At 32.5% G+C, this 23,564-nt stretch overlaps 6 protein-coding genes across 8 annotated transcripts in view; 3 read left to right on the top strand and 3 right to left on the bottom strand.

Annotated features, from left to right (window-relative positions):
• LOC128396139 (uncharacterized) overlaps positions 1–3,511 on the top strand; it is a 44,601-nt gene extending 41,090 nt beyond the window's left edge. For all 3 annotated transcript variants that reach the window (XM_053356674.1, XM_053356673.1, XM_053356675.1), the window contains one exon: positions 2,905–3,511. The gene's annotated coding sequence lies outside the window, so the exon portion shown is untranslated. The remainder of the gene's footprint in view (positions 1–2,904) is intronic.
• On the bottom strand, positions 3,510–5,096 carry LOC128396143 (rRNA 2'-O-methyltransferase fibrillarin-like). Its single transcript, XM_053356679.1, has 3 exons — positions 4,940–5,096; positions 4,484–4,821; positions 3,510–4,407 (listed from the first exon to the last, which is right to left on the bottom strand). Exons 1-3 carry the CDS (start codon positions 4,950–4,952, stop codon positions 3,706–3,708), a joined length of 1,053 nt encoding a protein of 350 aa, XP_053212654.1. The 5' UTR covers positions 4,953–5,096; the 3' UTR covers positions 3,510–3,705.
• Positions 5,097–5,128: 32 nt separating this feature from the next.
• On the bottom strand, positions 5,129–6,601 carry LOC128396144 (uncharacterized). The gene is made up of 2 exons (XM_053356680.1): positions 6,154–6,601; positions 5,129–6,063 (listed from the first exon to the last, which is right to left on the bottom strand). The coding sequence occupies exon 2, from the start codon at positions 6,054–6,056 to the stop codon at positions 5,280–5,282; it is 777 nt and encodes a 258-aa protein (XP_053212655.1). The 5' UTR covers positions 6,057–6,063; positions 6,154–6,601; the 3' UTR covers positions 5,129–5,279.
• Positions 6,602–7,565: 964 nt separating this feature from the next.
• LOC128396147 (uncharacterized) lies at positions 7,566–8,791 on the bottom strand. The gene is given in 4 exon segments (XM_053356683.1): positions 7,566–7,829; positions 7,905–8,062; positions 8,065–8,092; positions 8,276–8,791. Coding segments are annotated over 4 exon segments (633 nt in total). The 5' UTR covers positions 8,612–8,791; the 3' UTR covers positions 7,566–7,718.
• A 105-nt stretch (positions 8,792–8,896) lies between these two features.
• Positions 8,897–10,261, top strand: LOC128396146 (eukaryotic translation initiation factor 5B-like). Its single transcript, XM_053356682.1, has one exon. The coding sequence runs from the start codon at positions 9,109–9,111 to the stop codon at positions 9,883–9,885; it is 777 nt and encodes a 258-aa protein (XP_053212657.1). The 5' UTR covers positions 8,897–9,108; the 3' UTR covers positions 9,886–10,261.
• On the top strand, positions 9,915–13,457 carry LOC128396140 (ATP-dependent RNA helicase DDX1-like). The gene is made up of 11 exons (XM_053356676.1): positions 9,915–10,422; positions 10,484–10,535; positions 10,661–10,800; positions 10,907–11,440; positions 11,509–11,854; positions 11,919–12,120; positions 12,192–12,372; positions 12,441–12,554; positions 12,625–12,774; positions 12,837–13,063; positions 13,134–13,457. Exons 1-11 carry the CDS (start codon positions 10,407–10,409, stop codon positions 13,368–13,370), a joined length of 2,199 nt encoding a protein of 732 aa, XP_053212651.1. The 5' UTR covers positions 9,915–10,406; the 3' UTR covers positions 13,371–13,457.
• The last annotated feature ends 10,107 nt before the right edge of the window (positions 13,458–23,564 follow it).

Below are 23,564 nucleotides of genomic sequence, written 5' to 3'. Positions count from 1 at the left end.
TCTCATACTTATTTCTGCAATTGAATTTATGAAATATGGTGTTAATGACGATTGTCAGTAGCACCTACAATGAAATTTTATCATCGCACTTAATGGCTTTCTGAATCGTTTTATTAGTTATCTCTTGAAAATTGTGAATCAAAAATAGATTGATTTACAAGGAATTGGTGATTCACCTTGTTTGCCTGATGAATTGGTCCAATGAAAAAAGTTCATTGATTGAGACAGTTGATAATCGGTTATGATATATTGTCGTTACTTTCACCATGATAATAACATTCTGATAACATGTGATAAGTCTTCGATGATGAAAAGACATTAAAGAAAATTTTATAGAAATTTTTCCATCATTTTCCCTTTCAGAATCTCATCGAATTTTTTTCTTTGATTTCATATTATTTCTGATATCAAGTGATGATCTGATATCTTGCAAGTGATTATTGTATTTCTCATAACACTTGAAAAGAAACTGATTCATTTTCTATTCTATTTCCTTTCAGACTAATCATTGAACCTTGAATAGGTTAAGCTGTTAATAGTACATGATATTAGCATGATAAGCTTCAGGGGAAGAAAAATTATCAGCCTAAGAATAAAGTAACATGGTAACCGGATAAGTTTCACATTTTCTGATGAACAGCGAGCCTGAATTTTCATCTTTAAAAATGTTTCTTTTCATTCTCATGACTAATTCTGTCTTTAGCTGAACTTTGGAAAAGAAGAAAAAAAAAATATCATATTGAAACAATAAATTTTTCTTCTTCTATTTCAATGAATCTCAATTTCATCATACCTTATCTTCCAGTCTCTTCTTCTTTATCTCTCACTACTCTGAAGATTACGATAACATTCAGTAGATTTACCATGGAAAGAGAAGAAAACATCTAACCCAGAATTCTCGGTGAAAAACCCAAACAAAATTGTATCAATCCAAGAGAAGAAAAGGATTTCCAGGGGAAAAGTAAAATAGTTTTTGACAAGAAGAAAATAAGAAGGAAGAAGATGGAGATTATTCCAATCTTATTTTCATCTTATTCTGATTCATTGAGCATCGAATTTTTTTCATTAAATCTATTATACTTCTCTCTATGTGTATTTGGAAATGTGATTGTAGAAAATGAAAATTAACCAGAAAATTTAACCAGGAGAAAAAGTTATCACTGAGAGATTAAAGTAGATTGAGGTTGAAGGTGGCAAGTGAAAAGGTTACTTGATTGTTGATAAACTTTTCTATATCTTCATCTAAATGATAACTTGAAATTTTCGCATGAATAATTTGTTTCATCATCATGATATTAACCTTTAATATTATGACACCTTATCCTCATTCTTAGCATTCTCATTGTAAATATATTATTCACATTCTACAATCTTGAGTTATTATACTTTTCACACTAGAATTTAGTTAAATCAACCTGACATGATTCTCATCGTGAAAGCGAAATATTAATAGTTTAGAAAATTGAAAAATGATAAAACGAATCGTTTGATTGATATAAATGAATCTACACTTTTCTACTCAACTGATTATCTTTTAAACATCACACTTATGTATTAATGTTCAATGTTTTATTATTTACACGTTTGAAGTGGGTCAGTTTGAGAGAGTGAGTTTATTCATAAAAGATTCAGTTGAAATGTGTATAAAGTAATAGATAATCATTAAGTCCTTTAGATGTTGATGATTATGTTACGAGAACCTCCAGTATATTCAATTAGCCATGAAACAGAATTGGGAAAAAATTATTACCTTTTCAGGTAAATACGAAGGATGTGGACGAGGTGTAATGGTCAGTCAATTACGGAGATAAATTTTGATTCATTTGTCTGATTGTTGTGATTTCAATCCATGAGTATTTCTGTCATATCATCAACAGAACAATTTGAAAGTTAATGATAAAATATGGACGCTAGTTGATTGTTGATTATGAATCAGAACCTTTTGGTTACTTTCGAAACAAATTCTCACTTTGTTAACCCTAATGATGAAATATCGAACCCATTTCGATTCAAACCAAATTAATTTAGTTTATGGTTCGAGTTCTGGTGATAATAATGAGGGTAAGCAGATGGATAATCAATGATAATCAATTTTGTTTCCTTCGTTGATCAAATGTCATTTGTCAATTGTCGAGTCAACGCTGATTAATTATATTATTGAGATTAAGATCTTTTTTTGTGCTTACAATCATTGTGATTGTGATTCACGGCAATTGATGGGATAATTATGATAATCAAGATTCTAATGGTCTTAACCTTAACTAATATTTCATTGAATCTTATTGATTGTTTTTCGTTAAATTTCATCAATTCCATTTCATTGAAAGTGTTTAATTAAATGTGAGAAGCAAATTGTTACTTGCAAATTTCAATGTTTAGATTAAATTTCTCACAATTTAAGGCTAATTAGCTCATCTTATTATCCCAGAGTAATTTAATCAACCACCAATGGCTAATTGCTGGTAGAGGTGAAAAATTTTCACCATAAAAGTTTAATTAACTATAAACTTATTGAATACCCTTAATAATTAACACATTAATCACTAACCATTATTTGACAATATTAATTAGACTGGTGATTACTTGAGGTGATTAAAAATTACAAGATTAAGATCAAGTATTTAATTTGGTAGAAAGAGAAAAGTTGAGAATCTCTTGAGTACCTTTTCAAATGAGAATTAATTTTGATTGGTGATTAATTATTGTAACAAAAAACATAATCAATTTCATCGTAATTACAATTAAGGTTTAGTTTCGCTCACTAATTGAATTAATTTGAAACGATAATAATAGTTGAAGAAATGATTAGATGATCACCAACTTTGATCATGTTCGTCTCGGATTAACTCGTCGATTCGCATTAAATATATTCTAATCACTTTGTTTCTTTTTATTTATTTACAGGCATCGTTTTCATCATCATCTTGTCTTCCTCTTTCTTCCTCTTTCTTACTATTCATTCTGAGCTCCATCAATTGTTTCCAGTTTACTGAGAATCCAAGAACTGAATCTACTTTAGTCTTCCTTTCCAGAGAAATGAAGGTGATCCCTTTTTCGATGCAGAGGAAAAGGAAATAAAGGAGGAGAAGAATGAAGAGAAAAGGCTAAACCATTAATTCCTAGGATAGAGCAAGAGAAGAAAATTCATTCCCAGCCTTGAATTTTATCTGATTAATGATAAGTTCTGATAAATTGTGATGTTCGTGACTCCATCTTTTGTTCAATGGAAATGCAACTACCGAACTTGTTTATTTATTATTATGAAAAAAAGTTATTATAATTATCTGAAATTGCTCAGAGTCATTGTTGGCATCATACTGTTGATCATCTTCATCTTCATTCATTATCTTATCATCATCGTAATAATGGCGAAACTTTTGTAATTAATATAAATTATTAATTAGATTAACTCAATTTCGATTAAGTTTCTTGTTAACTCTACAATTCAGTTATAACTGCTACCAAATTTGCTTCTAAATAATAGTTACTAATAAACTCTATTTCAAATATATTGGTTCAAATTGATTTTATTGACATAAGAAACTTAAGTTAGTAAATTAGATTTAATTGTAATCATTGTCATTGGAAATCAATGACAATCAGAATCAATAAGAATCACGTGTAACAAACTCAGTAGATTTAAATTTTCTATTGAATAAAATGTTGACACTTATTTGTATTAATAAACCAAATTATAATTGTCAGTTATTCGTTAGGTCGATATACACCAACCACAACCGCGTGGTCTTTTTCGTAAGGTTCTAGAGTGATTTGTTCCAATGGTTTGATGTTTTCTTCTTGCAATTGCTTCACTGTGTTAGCGAAAACCGCCTCGGCTGGAGCCGTTGAGTCTATACAATTCGCCTTAATCGATATCACCACATGTCCTCCTGGTTTTAAATAGTGATGTGCGTTCAGTGCCACAATTCGCGCTTGATCGGGTTGGGCGACGTCGGAGAAAATGCAATCTGTCATGGACATGACCATTCGATATTTCTGTGGGTGCCGAGCATCTTCAATGATCGGCACGATGTTGCTCCTTTTCTGGGCAACAGTTAATAAATCTCTTCCTGATCTGTGGGAAAATTCAACAGCATAACACTTTCCTTCGGGCCCTAAAATATCAGAGACATGGGAGACTGTGGTTCCAGAGGCGGCACCAAGGTAAAGTACCTTTGATCCGGGAGGCATGAAAACATTTTCGACACCACCTAAAATTGCAGCTCCTAATTTGGATCTGAATGGATTCCAAATTCTGTACTCTACTTTTCCGTCAACTTCTTCGGCTGAAATTCGCTTTTCACCATATACACTATTTCCAGGCACTAAGTTTTTGGTAACAAGAGCATCTTCTTTACCACGAGCAACAAACACTCCTTGGATTCTTGAATGAGGCTCAATGATGACCTAAAGTTGATTACACAGGAAAGTAAAATTGAAGTAATTGAATAAAACAGCACTAAACATGATGAATTTTACTTACTTTCTTTCCACCTTTGAAGCCTCCGCCTCCACCGCCGCCGCCACCACGGCCTCCTCCACCTCTTCCCCCTCGGAATCCACCACCACCTCGTGGACTTTTACCAAATTTACCTCCCCTGTCACCAAAACCTCCGCGACCACCACGGCCACCACCACCCCGGTCACCAAAGCCTCGACCTCCCCCACCTCGGCCTCTACCTCCGAAGCCACCACCTCCCTCCCCACGGTCACCTCGATCACCAAATCCTCTTCCTCGACCTCCTCCTCCCCGACCACGACCACCTCCGCGGCCCCCAAAACCTCCTCGGTCACCGAAGCCTCCACCACCACCACGTCCTTCTAATAAATTGAAATGAACAAAAAAAGGGGGAAATTTAATTAAAAACAGAAAAATCAACTTAAGTGATAAAATTGACCAAACGATTGATCAGTAGACACATTGAAATCAAGTACTAACCAAATTTACCCATAATTTAGGATCGTCGATAAACAATGTTGACAAAAAAATAGAAAACTTTTAATTTTTAAGTGTTTGTTGTAAAACACGAGTCGCGAGAGAGAAACAGAAACAAAAAATGTGCTTTTCAAAATAAACATGAAAAACTTTCGCATGAGGAAGTGAAACAGTCACGTGACTTTGTGGCGCTTCTTTTGAATTTAAAACGTTTTATTGTCAATGAGAATTAAGATGGAAAATAAGTGGAAATATGAGATCCGATCAATAAATTTACAATTTGATCTGATTAATTGGATTAGCAATTGATAAAGATGAAAAATATTGCCAAATTTAATCGTAACTAACGACGAACTTCTCTGGATTTGAAACAATCCAATTGAGTGGTTTGAATTAATCGTTTAACCTCTTCCTTGTTATCTTCATCTTCATCCTGCTTTTTAATTTTGACTTCTTTTTCATCTGACTCTTGGTCTGTTTCTGTCGTTCTTTGTTGTCCCGATGGCCCAGCATTCAAATTGATTTCAGGCTCAGTCGCTTCCTCTGAAGTTTCTGTTCTCTCTCCATCGATGTCTATTATGTAATCCGTTCTTTGGGTAGACAGACCCAATTCTGACGCTTCTTCTTCGGTTAATTGTTCTCTTTCGCCTTGAGCTTTTCTTCTGATCGCGTCTTCAGTGAGCTGGTTGTACAATCTTTTTCTCTCCGCAGGTTTCTTTCTGTATAAATGATGTTGAGGTAAAAATGCAGCATTTCCCCCGACCTCTTCTTCTTTCTCATCGAGCCCTTTCAATAGATACTTATCATCGGTGATGGATTCCCATTCATCATCAACAATTTCTGATTGTTGATTGTTAGATTGAGAGTTGACAGGATTTGCAACTGGATTGAGCAGTTCTCGGATCGCTTGACGATTATCTGGACATTCAACAGAGTGAGCAGCATATTCATGAGGGTAAACACGATGGAGAGAGTTGAATGGACAGACTTCCAGAACTGGAGCACCAGGTTCATTGGCACATTTACCCATATGAGAGAGTAATCGCTTTGATAGAACACGATGGTTAGGGTTGTATGGACACTCTCGAAGCTCATCTCCATCAAACAAGAAAGTAGCCATTGTCGTGCTAAAAAAGATAAAGGAAAACAGAATAACAATTAGCACTTGTCAAGAGTCAAACAAGCAATTAAAATTATCAAGAGACAATTTCACTTACCAACGTAAACAAAAAGATTCAATAAAAAAACAATGAACCAAAAAGACTAACAAAGTACTCGAAGATAAACAACAATCAATGGCATGAAGATCTAGTACATTGAACAATTAGTCAATAAATTGACGCACCAGTTTAATTCAAATCGAGAGTCAATCTGATTGATTGATTTACTTGTTGACAATTTAATTAGTGATTAGCTTTTTCTCGTGTTTCCCATTCCAATTAACAGATGGCGATCCGATTACTTTCTGATCTTTATAAAAGTAAATCATTTAAAATGATTCATTTTAATGGTTTAAATTAATTGAAACAATTTAATCTTGGATATTATCATCAAGTGATTAAACAAAATTCATCGATTTTTCCTGCAACAATTATTCCAACTACTGACAATCTCTTCAACTCATTTTTAGTTTTAACCTTTTACCTCTGACTTTTACTCGGTGAGTCGCGACTTGAATCCCATTGTTATTGTTTTTTTGTTCAGTGAATTAGTTTCATGATCTAATTGATTCATTGAACATCGTTTTATCTGTTTTTATTATTCTAATAATTGTTTACTCTCTTTCTCTCTTTTGATCTTCTTTGGTAGATTATCGGACCTACTCGAACAACACCAATGGCAACCTTCAAAGGTGGTAAAGAATTACTAATGACATGTCCTTATAATCCGGACCATAGAGTTGCCCCGAGACGATTTGATATCCATTTGATCAAATGTGCCCAAAAATCTACTATAAAACTCGAAATTTGTCCTTTCTCTTCCTCACATAGAATTCCAAGTGAATTGATGGCAGCTCATATTGTCGAGTGTAACTTTGCATCGAATGATATTCTTGAGATGGTGCAAAGAGAAAAACTGAATGGGAAATGTTGGATGAGAAGAAAGTGACCAATAAAAAGGTTTCCGAAGTCGCTGAATTGGCTGGACGAATGGGAGCTATTGGACTCGGTCAACAAGATCCACCACAAGCTGAGAAAGTTGAAGAAAAGGAACCAGAGATTCTTGATCCGAGTTGGAATCTTGAACGTACTCCGTCGGGTTATACTGTCCCTGGTTTGGAACACTCAAAGAAATATGTACAAACTGCATATGGAGGAAATGCTTTCCGATATCAACTAATGACTCCAGCAGAAAGACGAAATTTCAACGACAAATTGGTAAACCGAACGAAGACCAGAGCTGAGAAAATCTCTGAAGCTGAAGCCGAAAAAAGACAACAAGAAATGAAAGAGAAACGAGAAAAAGAAAAGAAAGAGGAACAAGAGAAATTAGAAAAAGAAAAACAAGAAAGAGAGAAGATAAAGAAAGAAAAAGAAGCCAAAAAGAAAGCGGCAAAAGAGAAGGAAAAAGCTCGAAAACGGGCCGCTTTTTTCGCTAAACAAGCGCAAGAGAATGAAAATCAAGTGACTAATGAAGAAGAATAGAATTTATCGTTTGCGATCAGCAAGTTTACAAAAATAAAACTTTAATTGAATTCAAATCAATTGAAAGTTTTCTGATTGTTACAAAAATTGTCTTACATTTCAACTCAAATAAATATTTTTATAATGAATTAGTTTGATTACTCCCAAAGTTGAGCGATTGGCTTTTCAGTAGCATTTTCCATGGTTTTTTTAATCTCTCCAATGGCAATGGCAAGAACTTCCTCAGGTCTTTGATTGGCATCGATCAACTAAGATCCGATTAAGAAAAAAACAAAATGAATCAATAAAATCAATTAAAAGCTTAAATCAAATCGGTCACTTACTTTCCAATCTTTATCTTTCAATTGTTCATACACAGAAGCGACTTCTATTTGGAAACTTTTTTTCTCATAAATTTCATCCCCAAATCCTGGCCTTTTAGCGATCACTTCAGCGTCGGCAGACAGATAAATAACCAAATCTGGTTTAATGAGCCCTTTTCCGGAGCTTTGCACCAATCAAGGGACAATTTCTATGGAAAATATAAATAATAGAAACACTTTAGCTCTTTTCTTGGAAGCATAAAAAAGCACAAAAGAAGCTTTAAATCACATGTTGACTCTTCAGACTAATAAATGTTTAAATCTCTTTGAAAAGATCACAAGGTTATAAAAGAAGCAAACAAATTAAAATAACGAAAATAAAATAAAATTACCTTTTTAGCAGCAGAATAGGCCACACCAGAGTAAGAATATCTATCGACAATTAAAGTTTTTCCAGCGAGAAGTTTATTCAGCATCGATTCTTTCATTTCCCAACGATTAGCGGAAAACAGCAAATGAACAGTTTGGTCATTGAGCAAATCGCCTCCTGGTTTAAGGTGATTGTCGATGAATTTGCCGATATTAGTTGAACGAGACGGAAAACGGATCAGCTCGACACTTGCATTTTCCGAGGTCAAAAGGGCGATTAATGATTGACAGAGAGTAGATTTGCCAACTCGATCAATTCCCTCGATCACAATCAAAGCCCCACGAGATGGATGAGCCATGGGATTAGAATGAAAGAACAAATAAACAAAATGATTCACTTGTAATTTATTTTGTTTTGTTTTCTCTTAATGAACAAACAGAGAAATGAGTTTCCATTGATACGATTGATCGATGTTCACTCAACAATCGACTCAATTACCTCGTAAATCCAAACGATGACTGATTAGATTCACTCGATGGTTACTCTTGTTAACCAATCGTAACTACTTCTTACCTTCGCATCCCAAGAGATGTCGCTCGTTTGGATCTCCTTTTGGTTAATTAAATATTTTAGTTGATTAAATTCACTTGGGGATTGAAGTTCAATCATTGAACTTGTTCGTTTCTTACATTTTCTGTCCAAAGTTTCTTTTAAACGACCATCTCAATTTTATCAGTTTCTTCGTAATTTCCTACAAACTTACATCACCTTCATCTTACCCTTTTTTAAGAAATTTGGTTTTTCGTTTTTCTTGTTTGATTTTATTGTGCATTTGAGGCTTTTGGCTTCTCAGTGATGGCGACTTATATTCCACCCGAACCTCTCTTGATGATTTGTCCCTATGACTTGAACCATAAAGTTAAACCGAAAGGCTTCAGTGTTCATGTTGCTAAATGTGCACAGAAATCGACTAAAAAACTGGAAATTTGTCCTTTCAATAGTCTTCATCGAATTGAACCGGAACTTTATGCTCATCATTTGAAGACTTGTCCAGACTACAATTCAGCTGCTGCAGAAAACAAAAAAAGGGAACAAGAAGAATGGGATAGTATTGATTCCAAAAAGCCTCAAGTTTCTGAACAATTAGCTGGACTAATGGGAGGCATGAACATCGCTGGTCCATCTCACCAACAAACGTCAACTGATGATTGGGACTCCGAATGGAACACAGCCCCAGTCAAAGTTAACTATGTGGCTCCAGGATTAGAAGCACCAAGCACCGAAGTGACCAGTGCTCATGGAGAAAATACTTTCCACTACCAGAATTTACCACCAGCCCAGAAAAAGAAAATCAGAGAAAGATTAGTCCAGGACACTTTCGAAAGACAAAAGGAAAGAGAAATGGCTCCAATTATGGAGGCGAGAGCAGAAAAAGAGAGAATCGAACGTGAAAAACGAGAAAAAGAAAAGAGGGAAGAAGAAGAAAGGCTCGATAAAATACGACAAGAACGAGAACGAACTAACGCCGTTAAAACAGCGAAAAGAAAAGCGGCTCAGATGAGAAAAAAGGCCGCCAGAACAGCGGCTTTTCTGGCTAAACAAGCTCAAGAACAAGCTGCAGCTTCAGCTTAAATTTTCGTCGTAAACAAACAGTATTGATGTTCGATCATCGATTATTTCAAGATCGATCAATCCAGATCTTTATCGATCTCCATGCATGAATTTTTGTTCTCTTTCTTTTGTCTCTGTCTTTCTCCCTGTCTACAATCGTTTCTATTGCGATCTATTCAGATAAAAATCTTCGATTAATTGACTCGAATCGGTTCATCATTGATTCAAATTTCTAATTCTGTGGCTCATTTATACTTTAATTAACTTTCTATCGACAAATTATTCTTTGACATTTAAATTCAATTAATTATTTTGATTGTGTTGTTCACTCTAACATCTTTAAGCATTATGCGAATCTTTTAATTTCAAAATAAACTATTATAATCTTCTAATTGGACCTATTCAACCTTTTTATCTTCTGTTTATCATCAATTTTTCTCTTTCCTGATTTGCAAACCAATTTGTCACTCGTTTGGTTAACATAGAATTTGATTTCCTCTTCTAATCTTCAAGTGACAATTAGACAGAGAGAATTACAGAAAATGGCTGCATTCGAAGGTAAGTAAACATCTTCTGGTCTTTGGTCATTCCTGTTTAATTCCATCTCTTTTCTATGCAGAAATGGGCATTTTTCCCGAGATTGGCAAAGCTGTGGAAGAAATGGAGTGGAGGTAATTAGTGGAGAAATTATTGTCCTCTTGGTGGAAATGTTACAATCACACGTTGGATAGAATTTCTATTGGATTTTGCTTTCGTCAGCTCGTCTTTCTAATTACTTTTATTCTTTTGCTTTTAGTTTACCGACCGACATTCAAGCTGAAGCGATTCCTTTGATTTTAGGCGGAGGTGATGTTCTTATGGCAGCCGAAACGGGATCTGGTAAAACGGGTGCTTTCTGTTTACCAGTTTTACAAATTGTTTGGGAGACATTAAATGGTGAGAATCAATTTCAGTGAAAAGATGATTCATGCACCATAGATGAAGAAACTGGGTCACAATAATTTCCGATTGACTAATTATATTCACGATTTCTAATTCTCAGATAAAGACAGAGGTAAATCGTCTAATCAAACTATAGATAAATGGTTGTTGGCATTTAAAGATCGGTCTGAAAATCTTGTCGTTAGTAACGACGGACTCAGTTGTCAAAGTAAAGATGCTAAGCAATGGCAAGGAGTTCGATCAAATCGCGGTGTTGTCAGAGATGCAAAATCTAAAAACAACAAATTCTATTATGAAGTCTATTTCAAAGAACCGGGATTAGCTCGTGTTGGTTGGGCTCTTAGTAATGCGTCTCTTGATTTAGGAACAGATAAGCTCGGTTTCGGCTTCGGTGGAACTGCTAAAAAAAGTAACTCACGGAATTTTGAAAGCTATGGAAAAACTTTTGGTGATCGAGGTGATGTCATAGGGAATATAATAGATTTTGCCGGCGAAACAATCGCTTGGACCAAAAACGGCGAATACCTCGGTGAAGCTTTTCAAATTCCCAAAAACCTTGTCAATCAGGCATTTTATCCTTGTGTATGTACAAAAAATGCAATGGTCACTGTACGATTTGAAAAAGCAGCTGATGGTAAGAATATTTTAGCGATATAATCCTTTGATGAGAAACTGACCTGATCTTTTATCTTGGTAATTTAGGCAAAACTGATGCACCTCCTGGGACTACATGGGTCTCCAAAGCACCCAAATCTCAATTCGTAAACAATACCAATATCAGTTCATCAAACGATGATAAGTCCAAAGGATCAGGCCCAAGGGCAGTAATTATTGAACCAAGTAGAGAATTGGCTGAACAAACGTTTAAATGTTTAGAATCGTTCAAAAAATATCTTCCAGGAGACTTGAGACTATTGTTAATTATCGGTGGAGGTAATGCCAAAGAACAGATTGATCAGATTCGTCAGGGAGTTGACATTGTTGTCGCTACTCCCGGAAGGTTAGAAGATTTAGTTTTCAATAATGCTCTGAGTCTAAAACAATGCAGGTAATTTCGTTTTCATTAAATTGAACCCAAGCCTCGAGTTTTCACATTTCATCTCATTTCATAGATTTTTCATCCTTGATGAAGTCGATGGTCTCCTACAACAAGGTCATACCGACATAATTAATCGTCTTCATGCGCAAATTCCCAGAATGTTTGATGATGGTAAAAGACTTCAGATGATTGTTTGTTCAGCAACTTTACATAATTTCGATGTAAAGAAACTCGCAGAGAAATTGATGTTCTTTCCAACTTGGGTCGATTTAAAGGTGAATTTTACTTGCGAAACCTCCATGTTCATCACCAGAACATAGATATTAATTCGATCTTCTTGTTTCAGGGCGAAGATTCTGTACCAGAGACTGTTCATCATGTCGTTTTCCAAATCGATCCCAGAAAAGACGATCTTTGGAAACGATTGAAAAAAACAATCACCACTGACGCTGTTCATGCCAAAGACAAGATTAATCCCAATCAGCCAAATGCTGATACTTTAAGTGAAGCGATCAAAATACTCAAAGGTAATGTTTAAAAGAAAACAATTAGAAAAACATTCAATATTTTATCTTTCATGTACGTAATTTACCAGGTGAATACACTGTTAAAGCGATTGATGCTCTCAAAATAGACCAAGCAATTATATTCTGTCGAACTAAACTTGATTGTGATAATTTGGAAAACCACCTAAATGATTTAGGAGGAGGTAAGTGTATTTATTGAATATTCATTGATTAGAAATAATTGTTTTAATGATTTTTCTATTTTCGATTCAGGTTCTCGTCAGAATAAAAAATATTCATGTGTGTGTCTACACGGTGATCGAAAACCTCAGGAGCGTAAGGCCAATTTAGAAAAGTTCAAAAAAGCCGAAGTGAAATTTTTAATATGTACAGATGTAGCCGCTCGTGGTATCGATATAAGAGGTGAATTGATTGCAATTAAAAAGCTAAATACGAATCTAAACTTATTCATTTCTTTTATTCAGGTATTCCATTCGTGATTCAAGTAACTCTCCCTGACGAAAAAGCTAATTATGTCCATAGAATAGGTCGAGTTGGCCGAGCTGAGAGAATGGGTCTTGCTGTAAGCCTTGTTGCTTCTGTACCTGAAAAAGTTTGGTTCCATTCTAATTGTGCTAGTAGAGGAAAAAATTGTTTTAATACAAATTTAACGCAAGACGGCGGTTGTTGTATCTGGTATAATGAATTACAGGTAATAGACTCAAGTTGACGATAAAATTTAGGCAAATTAATTATAAGAGTTTTATCATGTATTCAAATAGCTTTTAGGTGAAATCGAAGAGAGTTTGGGCTGTACAATTTCAACAATTGGACCTGAATTTAAACTGGAAGTTAACGAATTCGATGGAAAAGTTGTCTATGGTGAAAAACGATCCACCGGCGGAGGAATAAATTACAAAACTCACGTTGATCAATTAGCTTCAGTTGTCAAGGAGCTTTCCAGTCTTGAAGGATTAGCTCAAAGTCAATTTCTAAAAATTAATCTACTGAAAGTCTAAGACAATTATCTGTATTAAAACTAACGGTTATCACGTTTTTTTAGTGCAGAATTTAAATTAAATAATAAAAGTGACCTTATCGAATGATTAAGATGAGAGAAACCTTTTTCAACAATTAACGAAGTTCGATCAATCATAAAAATCATCTTTTCCTATGAGTTTAACTCAACCCTTAAAAATTCAATCAAATTGATTTACTGGAAAAAAAAGAAAATCGATCAAATTTAATTCAATTGTATGTAAACATAAAAACTTAATAATTAATTAAAAATGTTCCAATTAAACTTTGTGTCTACTTAACTGTAACATTGATTGCCGAACACAAAATCATCTTAAATTATCAATAACTTGAATGATTGGTAATTAAAAACTAGTTTACAATCAATGATTTGACCAAATTAGAAAGTTGTTTTAATTGTCATTGTTAGTAAATAATAAATGAGGTAAATCAAACAAATCGCAGGTAAAATGTTGTGGTTACTATTGTTTCTTGGGCTCAATATATTTGTGATACATCACATCTGATTGTTGATTAAACAATGAACAAATCAATGCACTGACCTTGTCAAAAGAGTGCCAAGTTAACCATAACATAGTTGATAACAATTGAAAACAGACAATCAGTTAATTACATTATTATTACCACAGTACATTGATAATCTGTCTTAACTGTTTCATTAGGTCACTTTTACATTTCCAAGTCCGTTTGTTGATTTTCAGGTCATTTTGTTTATCAAATGGTCTATTGATCAGAACTAAATGAAATATTGTTTTTTTGATGGATTTTAATTTAGAGGTGATTTCGTTTTGATTAATTGCTTGTACCAGTTAATTGCACCAATTTTAGTCGCTCATGATTTTCGCGATTCTATCTCAAATTTGTTCATTTTTCAATCAAATCAATGTTTAATTTGAGCTTTTTGAGCTTTGCATTTACATCAATTGTTGAAAAATCTTCGACTTGCATTTGATTAAATGATAATTGAAATTTTTAATCAAACAATTGAAATCAAATCAATTTATCCGCCTGTTGTAGGTTCTTAATTGTTAACAGTGGGAGACAATTTATAAATTTCAATTGAAATCAGTCAATAAATTTTCATAATCATTTGCATTTACATCAATTGAAGTTTGAATAATCTTCGACTTGCATTTGATTAAATGATAATTGAAATTTTTAATCAAATTGATCCATTGAATCGCCGTTGCAGATAATTAGATGTTCTAGTGTCGATTATTAATAAGATTGTATTAATAGTATTTCAATTGCGTCATTAATTTACTACTAACAATTAAGATCTTTATGCTTTTATTGTTTTAACCAAAATCCTCATCGAGGGTTAGACTGTTATTGAATTGAAATCCGTTAATCTTGATTGATTATTGGTCAGAATTTTGGTTTCTCTCTTTCGAATCAATCAAAATTTAATTGTCTTCCATTAATTTGAAAATCATTCCATTAATTATCCATCAAATTATAGTAATTACTAAACAATTAATCAACAAGACAAGTTAGTCCGTAAATCCGCTCGATTGAAGTCACAGTTTGGACTGAATTTGGTGAAATGAGAATCACTTTATTTGAAAAAAGAGTAATTAAAACATCAGTAAAGTTAATTAACAAAATTGAAACAATCAGTTGATTGGTTTAAAATCAGTGATCAATTCTAAGTTTTTTCCATCAAAAAAAAGATGTCCCAAATTAAAAGATGATTATGATTGAGATGATTGCTTCCGATTAATTTGTACACTGATTAAGGATACGCAATCATTGATAATATTATATGACTGGTTGATCTGTCACCCATATCAGGGTCACATGAACAGATTCAGCTCTGAATCAATGAAAAATATGCAACAATCAATAGATTATGAAGTAAAAACTGATTCCTAATTGGAATCACTTTTTTCAACAGACAAAACATCAACTTAATTGTAATTATTGTAATAAAATTGTCGATGAACCATTTTCCTTGTGCACAATTAGATTAGTGTTAAATAGCTGAGCCTGGTGTTAGATTTAGTTGAGTTAATTTGTATTAGTAAATTAACTTAATTGATTTGTAACTTTAAGGAAACAATGTATTTGTGTCTCTTTGACTTCTGGTAATACAAATGATCACAAATTGATGGCAAATTGTTACTATCTCTTGATTGATTTACTTATTTAACTTTGGTGAAAATATTAGGAGATATCATCATCTTTTCATCAGTTAACATGATCATTAAGCTGATTACCACTGTGATTATAATTGTAGATAATGATGATTAAGAAAATCCAAGTATCTCAAGTGAATCTTTGATTCTTTTCCTTTTTGAGACTTGTAGTTGAGAGAAACAAATTAAATTACATGGAACAATAGTCTGGTAACAAAAGCAGAACTGGATTAAATTTAATTGTGGTTTTGTCTTGATCCTTCTAAAGGGAAAATAATTTATATTAGACAATATATGTTCATATCTGTGCATTCAACTTCTCACCCCTTGGTGTTGGCAATTGATCATCAACAGGTCGCGTAATCATAACAATAATAATAAAGATAATTGTAATGGTAATGATAACAATTTAACGATCCCCTTGTTACTTTAACATCGTACATTGTACAATCTAATCTATTGGAAACAATTTAACGGACAATTTACAATTCTCATGATTCCACCGACGGTTTAAACTGAACACAGACACGGAAATGACGATTTGGTACAGAAAATTGATCTTTTTTCATTCTTAACATTCGACGAGATTAATAGTTTTACGAATCGAATCAACATCGAGCTTCTTTCTGATTAATTAGAAAATTGTCATCATATTAATTACTTCCATGTAAGAAAATTACTGATTAGAGAAAACAAAAAGTCTACTCATCATGTGAACTTGTCAAATTTTCACATAATTAAAAAGAGATCAGCTGTTGATACAGAACTGTGAGAGAATCAGCTGAATCTAATTTGTTAATTCTAATTAGTTGTTCAGTCGCTTGGCAAATATTTCGAAACAATTTACTTTGGTCATCGGTAGTTGATGTAGATCGAACCTCTGTCCCTGAAAATGACCGACAACGAGCTTGAGTCTCAAGTTATTAATATAACTCTTGAATTATTTCAACAGGAAACCTCAATTCGCCTCATGATGTGATAATGAAAAGAAAATGAAAAAACTCATCTAATGAATGAAGACCATTCGATCGTGAAATTAATTTATTGATGTTTGACCAACAATAAGGAAGAAAACAAATATAATTAATGTCTCTCCCTCTCCTTCAGCCATTTCGTCTAAGAAAATCCAACTAATTAGATTTCTAATCAACACAATTAAATAAAAGTTTGGAACTCACATTAACCACACAGAAATCGAATACCTTTACTCTTCACCTTCGACCAACGCATTACCTTTGCAAATTCACGAAGAAGTTTTTGGTACTAAGATCAAGAGGACATTCGTACTTTTCTTTTGGTATGTCGTTGTCATCGAACCGATCGATGTGAACTCTAATTATTCAAACGAACGGACATTGTCCATTCTGTAGCTCAGTAGAACAATTGGATTTTGTTTTATGAGAAAAAAGTTAATTTTCAATGAGGATGAATGATTATTCAAATGAGTTTATGATGATGATGATGATGCTCGGTTGGCCACCAAATCAATCTAATTCAACAAGTTATCAATAAGTAAGAAGATGCTCATCCAAAAGAAAGAGAAAAAGAGAGATGAAAACAATCGGGGCAGAAAATTTTTTGCGACTAATGGTGCACAGTTGGAATCCTTCAAGGCATTTGTACCATGGAAAGAGGAGAAATAGAAAGAGAAAAAGAAAGAAAATGAAAAAATATTCATTTTCTATCTTCAACTGAACGTTACACTGATCACATTATCATCAACAAAGTTAAAATTCATTGGAAGAGAGAGAGAGAGAAGATATTCTTCCGGACTCATTTAGGCGAAAAAAATTATCACCTTACTTACCCTTTAGATGGAAGATAAAAAATAAGATGGCGATCATGTAAAGTGAGAGAGAAGAAAAAGAAAGAGAATTGATTGTATTTGTAATAATAATTACGACCCATCAGTCAATTGATAGTTATTGTCACAATAATTCAAGTGTGACAATTTGACTTCTCTCTGTATCGTCACCAACTGGCCCATTTCCTAAGCACAATCAACTGATCAACAAAGTTGCTAATTTGCTAAACATAAACACCATGTACAATATTATCTGTCACTTGAGCACAATTATCACCCCTGAGGGAGAGAGAGAGACAAAAGTATCTCGTTCTCTCATCTTTTATCTGCTCCTTCATCATTATCTTAATCTTTTACCTGTTGCCTAATGTCAACTAATAATCATGAAGACGATGACGATCAATACAATTTCCGATTTGGCAAAACAAGGAAACAATTGATTTGTTTTTGTTTCTCTATTGATTATTGTCTCTTTATAATCGATTGTCAAATCTCATCATCATCATGCTTTTTGATTATTATTTCATGTCTTCTAATCTAATAACTATTAACGTATTAACGTGTTAACTATTTGCTCCATTGGTGTGTTTTTATTTGATTAATTTTTAACTCGATAACTTAACCAATTCACTTGCCACCAACTGAACCTTATTAACCATCACCAGTCTTAATTGTCAATCGATCTTGTTTTCCCCTTTAATCATTCATTATATTCAATTAATTTACTTGATTGATTTATGCTTTGTTTTGATCACAATTGAGTTTACTAAGCCTTCAACGTTATTATGAAATCGTCGGAGTTTAGATAATTATCTATAATTAGCATCATATTAATAAGATTTTATTCTTCAGGTATTTATTTCCAATTACATGGTGAACAATTTATCTTCATCTCATGAACCTTTAATTTGTTACTCATAAATTGCATTTGATTATTAAAGATAACCTTGATTATCAGATTACATGGAGATACTATTCAAGATTATCGCCTTCGTTGATTAATATTTATCAACATTCATGGATTCACAATTCATGATTTATTCATGAATAACCTTTCATATTATCTGAATGTGATTTTCATCACCAAATCTTCAAATAATCTCAGTGGTCTCATTTATTGTAACTTTGTTTAAATTGCTCATAATCTTACAATCACTTTTAATATATTGTTTACTCAGCTAATCATTAATTACTTTTTCAATTGGCTGTAAACAGCAACTCAATTAGGAGACGATTACTACTATTTACAGAATGATGATTAACTACAACGGCCATTCAGTATTTGGATAAATAATGTCAACAAAATGATGAATTCCAATTGAATTGGCGAATCAAATGGTGTTGATTATGAAAACTTTTTCCAGACTAATTAGAGAATTAAAAAAAAAACCAAAGAACAATTAAAAATTGAACTGAGATCGCAATTAATGATTTATTGATTGTTTATTGACAACATTCAATTGCCTCTCGTGATTAGAAAACATTTAAATTCATATTTCAGGTAACATGCAATTACATGTAGATTAGAATAAAATAAATGATCACAATTAAAGTTTAATCGCAACAGTTGAATTGAAAACAATGGACAATTTAGACAAAGATTTAAACAATTGAATTTGATGATTTATTGATAGTTCTTTTCCAAATTAAAATCATCACAAATCAAATCAATCAAAATGTAATAATTTATTAATATTAATAAATAAACAAAATGATTTATACTTTCAATTAGAGTTGATTAGTTTCGTGTTTTTCATTGATAAAAGTAAATTGTTAGAAAAGTTGATTTACATTCTGAGCAATTTTGAGCTCAGTTTGTTTGGTTCATCTCATTGATCTGAATCTCATTTTATCGTGCGAAACAATCAAAAGGCTCATACAAAGAGATGGAGTATTAATCATATACGATGTACATCGAGAAGAAAATCAAATTATCAAGAATGTAAGTCAATGGAATATGAAATGATTAAAGGTAAATGTTTTAGCCTTAATCAAATTGATCACTTGGGTTGGAACTTTTTTCTCGGTACCAGGTAAGATTCCGTCTATTACCATGTATAAATCATCACGTTGATGTAAATCAGTTGCATAATTGGCCATCTAGTTAATCAAAGTAACTGATTATCATCAGAAAGTGAAACATTAAACTAAAATGATTTTGTAATTTCAATAAGTTTCATTGTTGATTTTTCATGATTTGAATTTCTAATTCTAATCTTGGTGAATGATCACAGATAAAACTATAATATTTTCCAATGAAAGTGTATCATTAAATCAACGGGTCAGCAATCAACTGTTGATTTAAAAGGAAACAAAAAAATTTAAGAACAAAAAACTTTTTGTTCATTCTGATATTCAGTGGAATATCTAATTTGATAGTTCTTGTTTTCTTTCATTCGTTTCTTTGATTTTCGTAAGAATCAAAAATTATGAACCAAGTCGACGAAAAGCTACTTGCAATCGTCGTAATTGTATCAGCTGATCTTGAGACACATTTGATAAATTCTGACAATTGTGGTTCTTTACAAGCCTGTTCATCATCATCATCGTAATTGTTTATCTTGCACTGGTCATTATCTCAACTGTTGCTGTTTATTTTCATGTTTTCATCAGTAGCGTGGTTCAGTATCATCATCGTCTTGATGGTAATTTTCAGTTATTAAGATGATTATTATCATTAGAAAATCCGTGTTTTCGGAACAGTATTACAGGCCACAAGGGGAGAAGAGCATTTTCATTCTTCATCAGTTTCATCCGAATCTCTTATTCTCCTGCTCTTCATCAATGATGACCCTCAATTGGAGATGATGGAAAGAGAGAAAAGTGAGTTGAGCAATTTCGACGAAAAGAAATCAAGAAAAGGGAAAAAGAGAATCAGTTAAACAATCAAGAGCAATAAGAAGAAGAAGATGATTAAAAGGATACTTGAAACATCATTGGAATTAGATCAGCCCTGATTAGGCTTAATTCCTATTTGGATCAGAAGGAGAAAGAAAGAGAAATAAAAACAAAAATAGAAGAAAAAAGAAATTTTCTTTGTTTTGCAACTTTTTCCTTTAATAAATCAACAATTTACTATTTGGAGGCTTTTCTTAGGGCCGATCATTGTGTGGCTACTTGATTATTGTTCTTTTCTATTGTTATTGTTGTGATCCATTTGTGATCTTATTAATGGATTAATCAGATTCTCTTCTCAATTATTTGGAGAAATTCCAAATATTATGAGTTTAGAAGATAAACAGAAAAAGTTGTTCCATTCCTCTCAAGTCGCTCCAATAATCTGATAATTTATCACTTCTACTTCATTGTTACTTTGGTGTTAAGAAGATTAAGAGAATATCATCAAATCGAATTGCAATTCAACGAAAGAAAAAATTTTTGACATTTTTTCCAATGGTTACAAATTAATTCTCACGTGAATTGACTGATCAGTTGTGACAAATAAATGAAATAATTGACTTTGATTGCGAATCAACAGTTATCATTAATGTCACTGTTTCCTTGATAGTTTTTAGTAGATTAATTATTGTTCATTAAAGTAACAAAAACTCTCAATACATTTGAGGTGCTAATTGTGCCCAATCGATTTGCCTTGACAGTTGATTAATTTCAACTCGTTAATTTTGAGAGAAAAGTAAAATTAGATAATTGTTGCGACGAGATGAGCATTTTAATCAACTACCAGTTCAATGTCAACAGCCAAAACCTCAGGTTTAGTTAGTACCTATTAGTTAATTGTTCTAATTGTTTGTTTTCTTTTTATTGTTAATTGTGATTATTTCATCTTATTATGAGCTCACAGGATCTAGAAAGATACAATTACATGTTATTAGAAACTGTCAACAGTTTATGAGTGATTATAATGAAAGGTAATTATCTTGCAGCCTCTTCACTATTGATATCATGTAAGTAAACAAGAATAACATGATTTTTTATCAGAATACAAGAAGATTACAGGTAATTATCGATCAGCTATCAGTTAATTAACACTAAGGGTCAAATTAGTATCTTTTATTTCAAAGAACTCACTTTTTCTCCATCTTACCAATGAAGGAAATTAAACCATTTTCTCAGGTTCCTCTTTGATTGTTTTCTATTCTATTAATATTTCAGTCTTTAGATTCTATTCTATTTATCATTTTATCCTTTCACTGAATTTATCCAGATGATTAGAATCTTTTCTTCTCTCATAATCACATGTAATAATCGGCATTGTTACGGCGTCTAAATCGGTACCCACTGAGTAACCGGGTAACCTATTGTTCCCAATTACACCAAATTCTGATAAAATTTGGCCATAAAACGTTATTACGTGTTTATCTGATTGTTCACAAGGATAATGAGAGTGGCCAGCTGATTGTTTATCATTAAATGCTGCAGGGAAAAGTTTTGGCTACTTTGAGGTGATAAGAAATCAAGATGATGCTAATTATTCAATTTAAAAGTTAATTAGTTTGATGCTTATTTCGTTTGGTCAGCTGAATATAATGTGTTTACATAATTAATGAGATTGATGAGAAACTCAAATTACTTGTGATGAAATTTTTGTTTTCTTAGCAATTAACTCATTCATCACAATTTGAGTATTCAGTTAATTGGTCTTTACAATCAACCATTAAGGTGAATAGAGAAACAATTCAATTTCTTCAATGATTGATTATAAATCATCTTTGGACGGGAATTGGAGCCCACAATTGATAGGGTTCTGATCACTTTCATTTCTAATCACAATTAACAATAAATACTCACAATCAACAACCTTAATCTTATTTTTATCAAATTAATAATTAAACGTGTCTCCTCCTTTTCTATTTTAAAATGACAATTGTGATTAATTTAAATGATCAGTGATGTTGAAATTTTGTTATTTGTTGTTTTCTGATAACAATCAAGATTCTGTCAAAAATCATCTCCTTCAAGAGCCATTTAAACGTTTATCTGTTTTCTTTTGTTGTCTCTTTAATTTGTTGTTAATTTTGTTACATTGAAATGGTCATTTTGAGATGAATCAAATCAGTCGGTCAATTCAATAAGCGATTTACAGACTGACCTCGAAACGAGTCGAGCAACGAGACGATGTGAAACTGAATTGTAGGATAACCCGTGTACAGAATACAAACATTGTGGTGAGAGTTAAATCATCTTCCATTAAAAAGTAACTCAAATGATGAACAATTTACTCAGTCTTTTAATTGTAGTTGATTCGCAATTTAATGTTCATCTTATTGTTGCGAAAGTTAAACAAAAGATGATGTTTGTTGTTTACAGATGATTGTGATTATCATGGAAAAAGGTAAGTATCTTATTTGTATGTTCATCAACTGTCTGTCTCTTTCTTCATTCATCTTCCTCTTTCTTATCTTCTCTTTCTTTTCATCATCCTTTGTTTTTGTATCTTTTTTGTCTCTCTCTCTCTCTCTCTCCTCCCACTGCTAATTAGAGTAAACTTGTTATGTTAATCCAAGTTCAATGCTAATTGAGCAAAATGTTAACTGTTAACCTAATCTCTTGAGAGAGAAGTTCATTGTTTCGATATGAGATCATTTTCTTAGTTCTGACAAGTTAATTTAAAGCGAATTAATTAATTTCTTTCTTAATGATGCTCAACAGAAATAGAAACAATTTGTTCTCTATCACAATCAGATAATTTCTCTTTCATTGTAAACATTAGATTCTTATGGTCAATTACATAAGCGAGATGAACATTACAAGGGAGAAACAATTTACTACAACTCTCTTATATTGTCCTAATTTCCTGTCGATCTTAATTATCTCTATCATCTACCTGGTCATCTTCAAATGATAATCTTAATTGTTCAGCCTCCACATTCACTTATTACAAAGTTTAATCAGACCAACACTTTATTATTATCATTACCTTTCAATCTAATTAATTATCTCTCAGATTATTAAGAGAGAAAAATAAATAAAATCATTAATCCATCATAGAGACTTTAATTGAATTCGGTAAGCAAATATAAATAATCTGATGAACAATTAACTAATTTTAAGGTCATCTCCTCGTTTATTGACCAACGATGATTTTATTTTTGTTTTAATCTTTGTGATTAAAGCTCAACAATCAACTGGAACTAATCAAGCAACATAATAAATATAATTAGTTTAGGTTGGTCCAGATTAGATACACAAAGTTAACACTAACCAATAACATGATAAGTTGGTAAAGGTAAAAATCAAGAAAATCTGTTGAACTGAATTAACCTAAAATCAGT

Source organism: Panonychus citri, unplaced genomic scaffold (genome assembly GCF_014898815.1).
Source record: "Panonychus citri isolate SS breed McGregor unplaced genomic scaffold, ASM1489881v1 Contig00143, whole genome shotgun sequence".
Lineage (NCBI taxonomy): Eukaryota > Metazoa > Arthropoda > Arachnida > Trombidiformes > Tetranychidae > Panonychus > Panonychus citri.
The sequence above is the reverse complement of the archived record's forward strand: the minus strand, read 5'-3'. Positions and strand labels throughout refer to the sequence as shown.

Bases quoted from the DNA above. Each gene is read 5' to 3' on its own strand.
- LOC128396144 (XM_053356680.1), bottom strand. From the start codon at position 6,056: ATGGCTACTTTCTTGTTTGATGGAGATGAGCTTCGAGAGTGTCCATAC.
- LOC128396140 (XM_053356676.1), top strand. The intron at 10,801-10,906 runs GTGAGAATCAAT...TCTAATTCTCAG, and splicing joins TGTTTGGGAGACATTAAATG to ATAAAGACAGAGGTAAATCG. The intron at 12,775-12,836 runs GTGAATTGATTG...TCTTTTATTCAG, and splicing joins TCGTGGTATCGATATAAGAG to GTATTCCATTCGTGATTCAA.
- LOC128396143 (XM_053356679.1), bottom strand. The intron at 4,408-4,483 runs GTAAGTAAAATT...AATCAACTTTAG, and splicing joins GCTTCAAAGGTGGAAAGAAA to GTCATCATTGAGCCTCATTC.
- LOC128396146 (XM_053356682.1), top strand. From the start codon at position 9,109: ATGGCGACTTATATTCCACCCGAACCTCTCTTGATGATTTGTCCCTAT.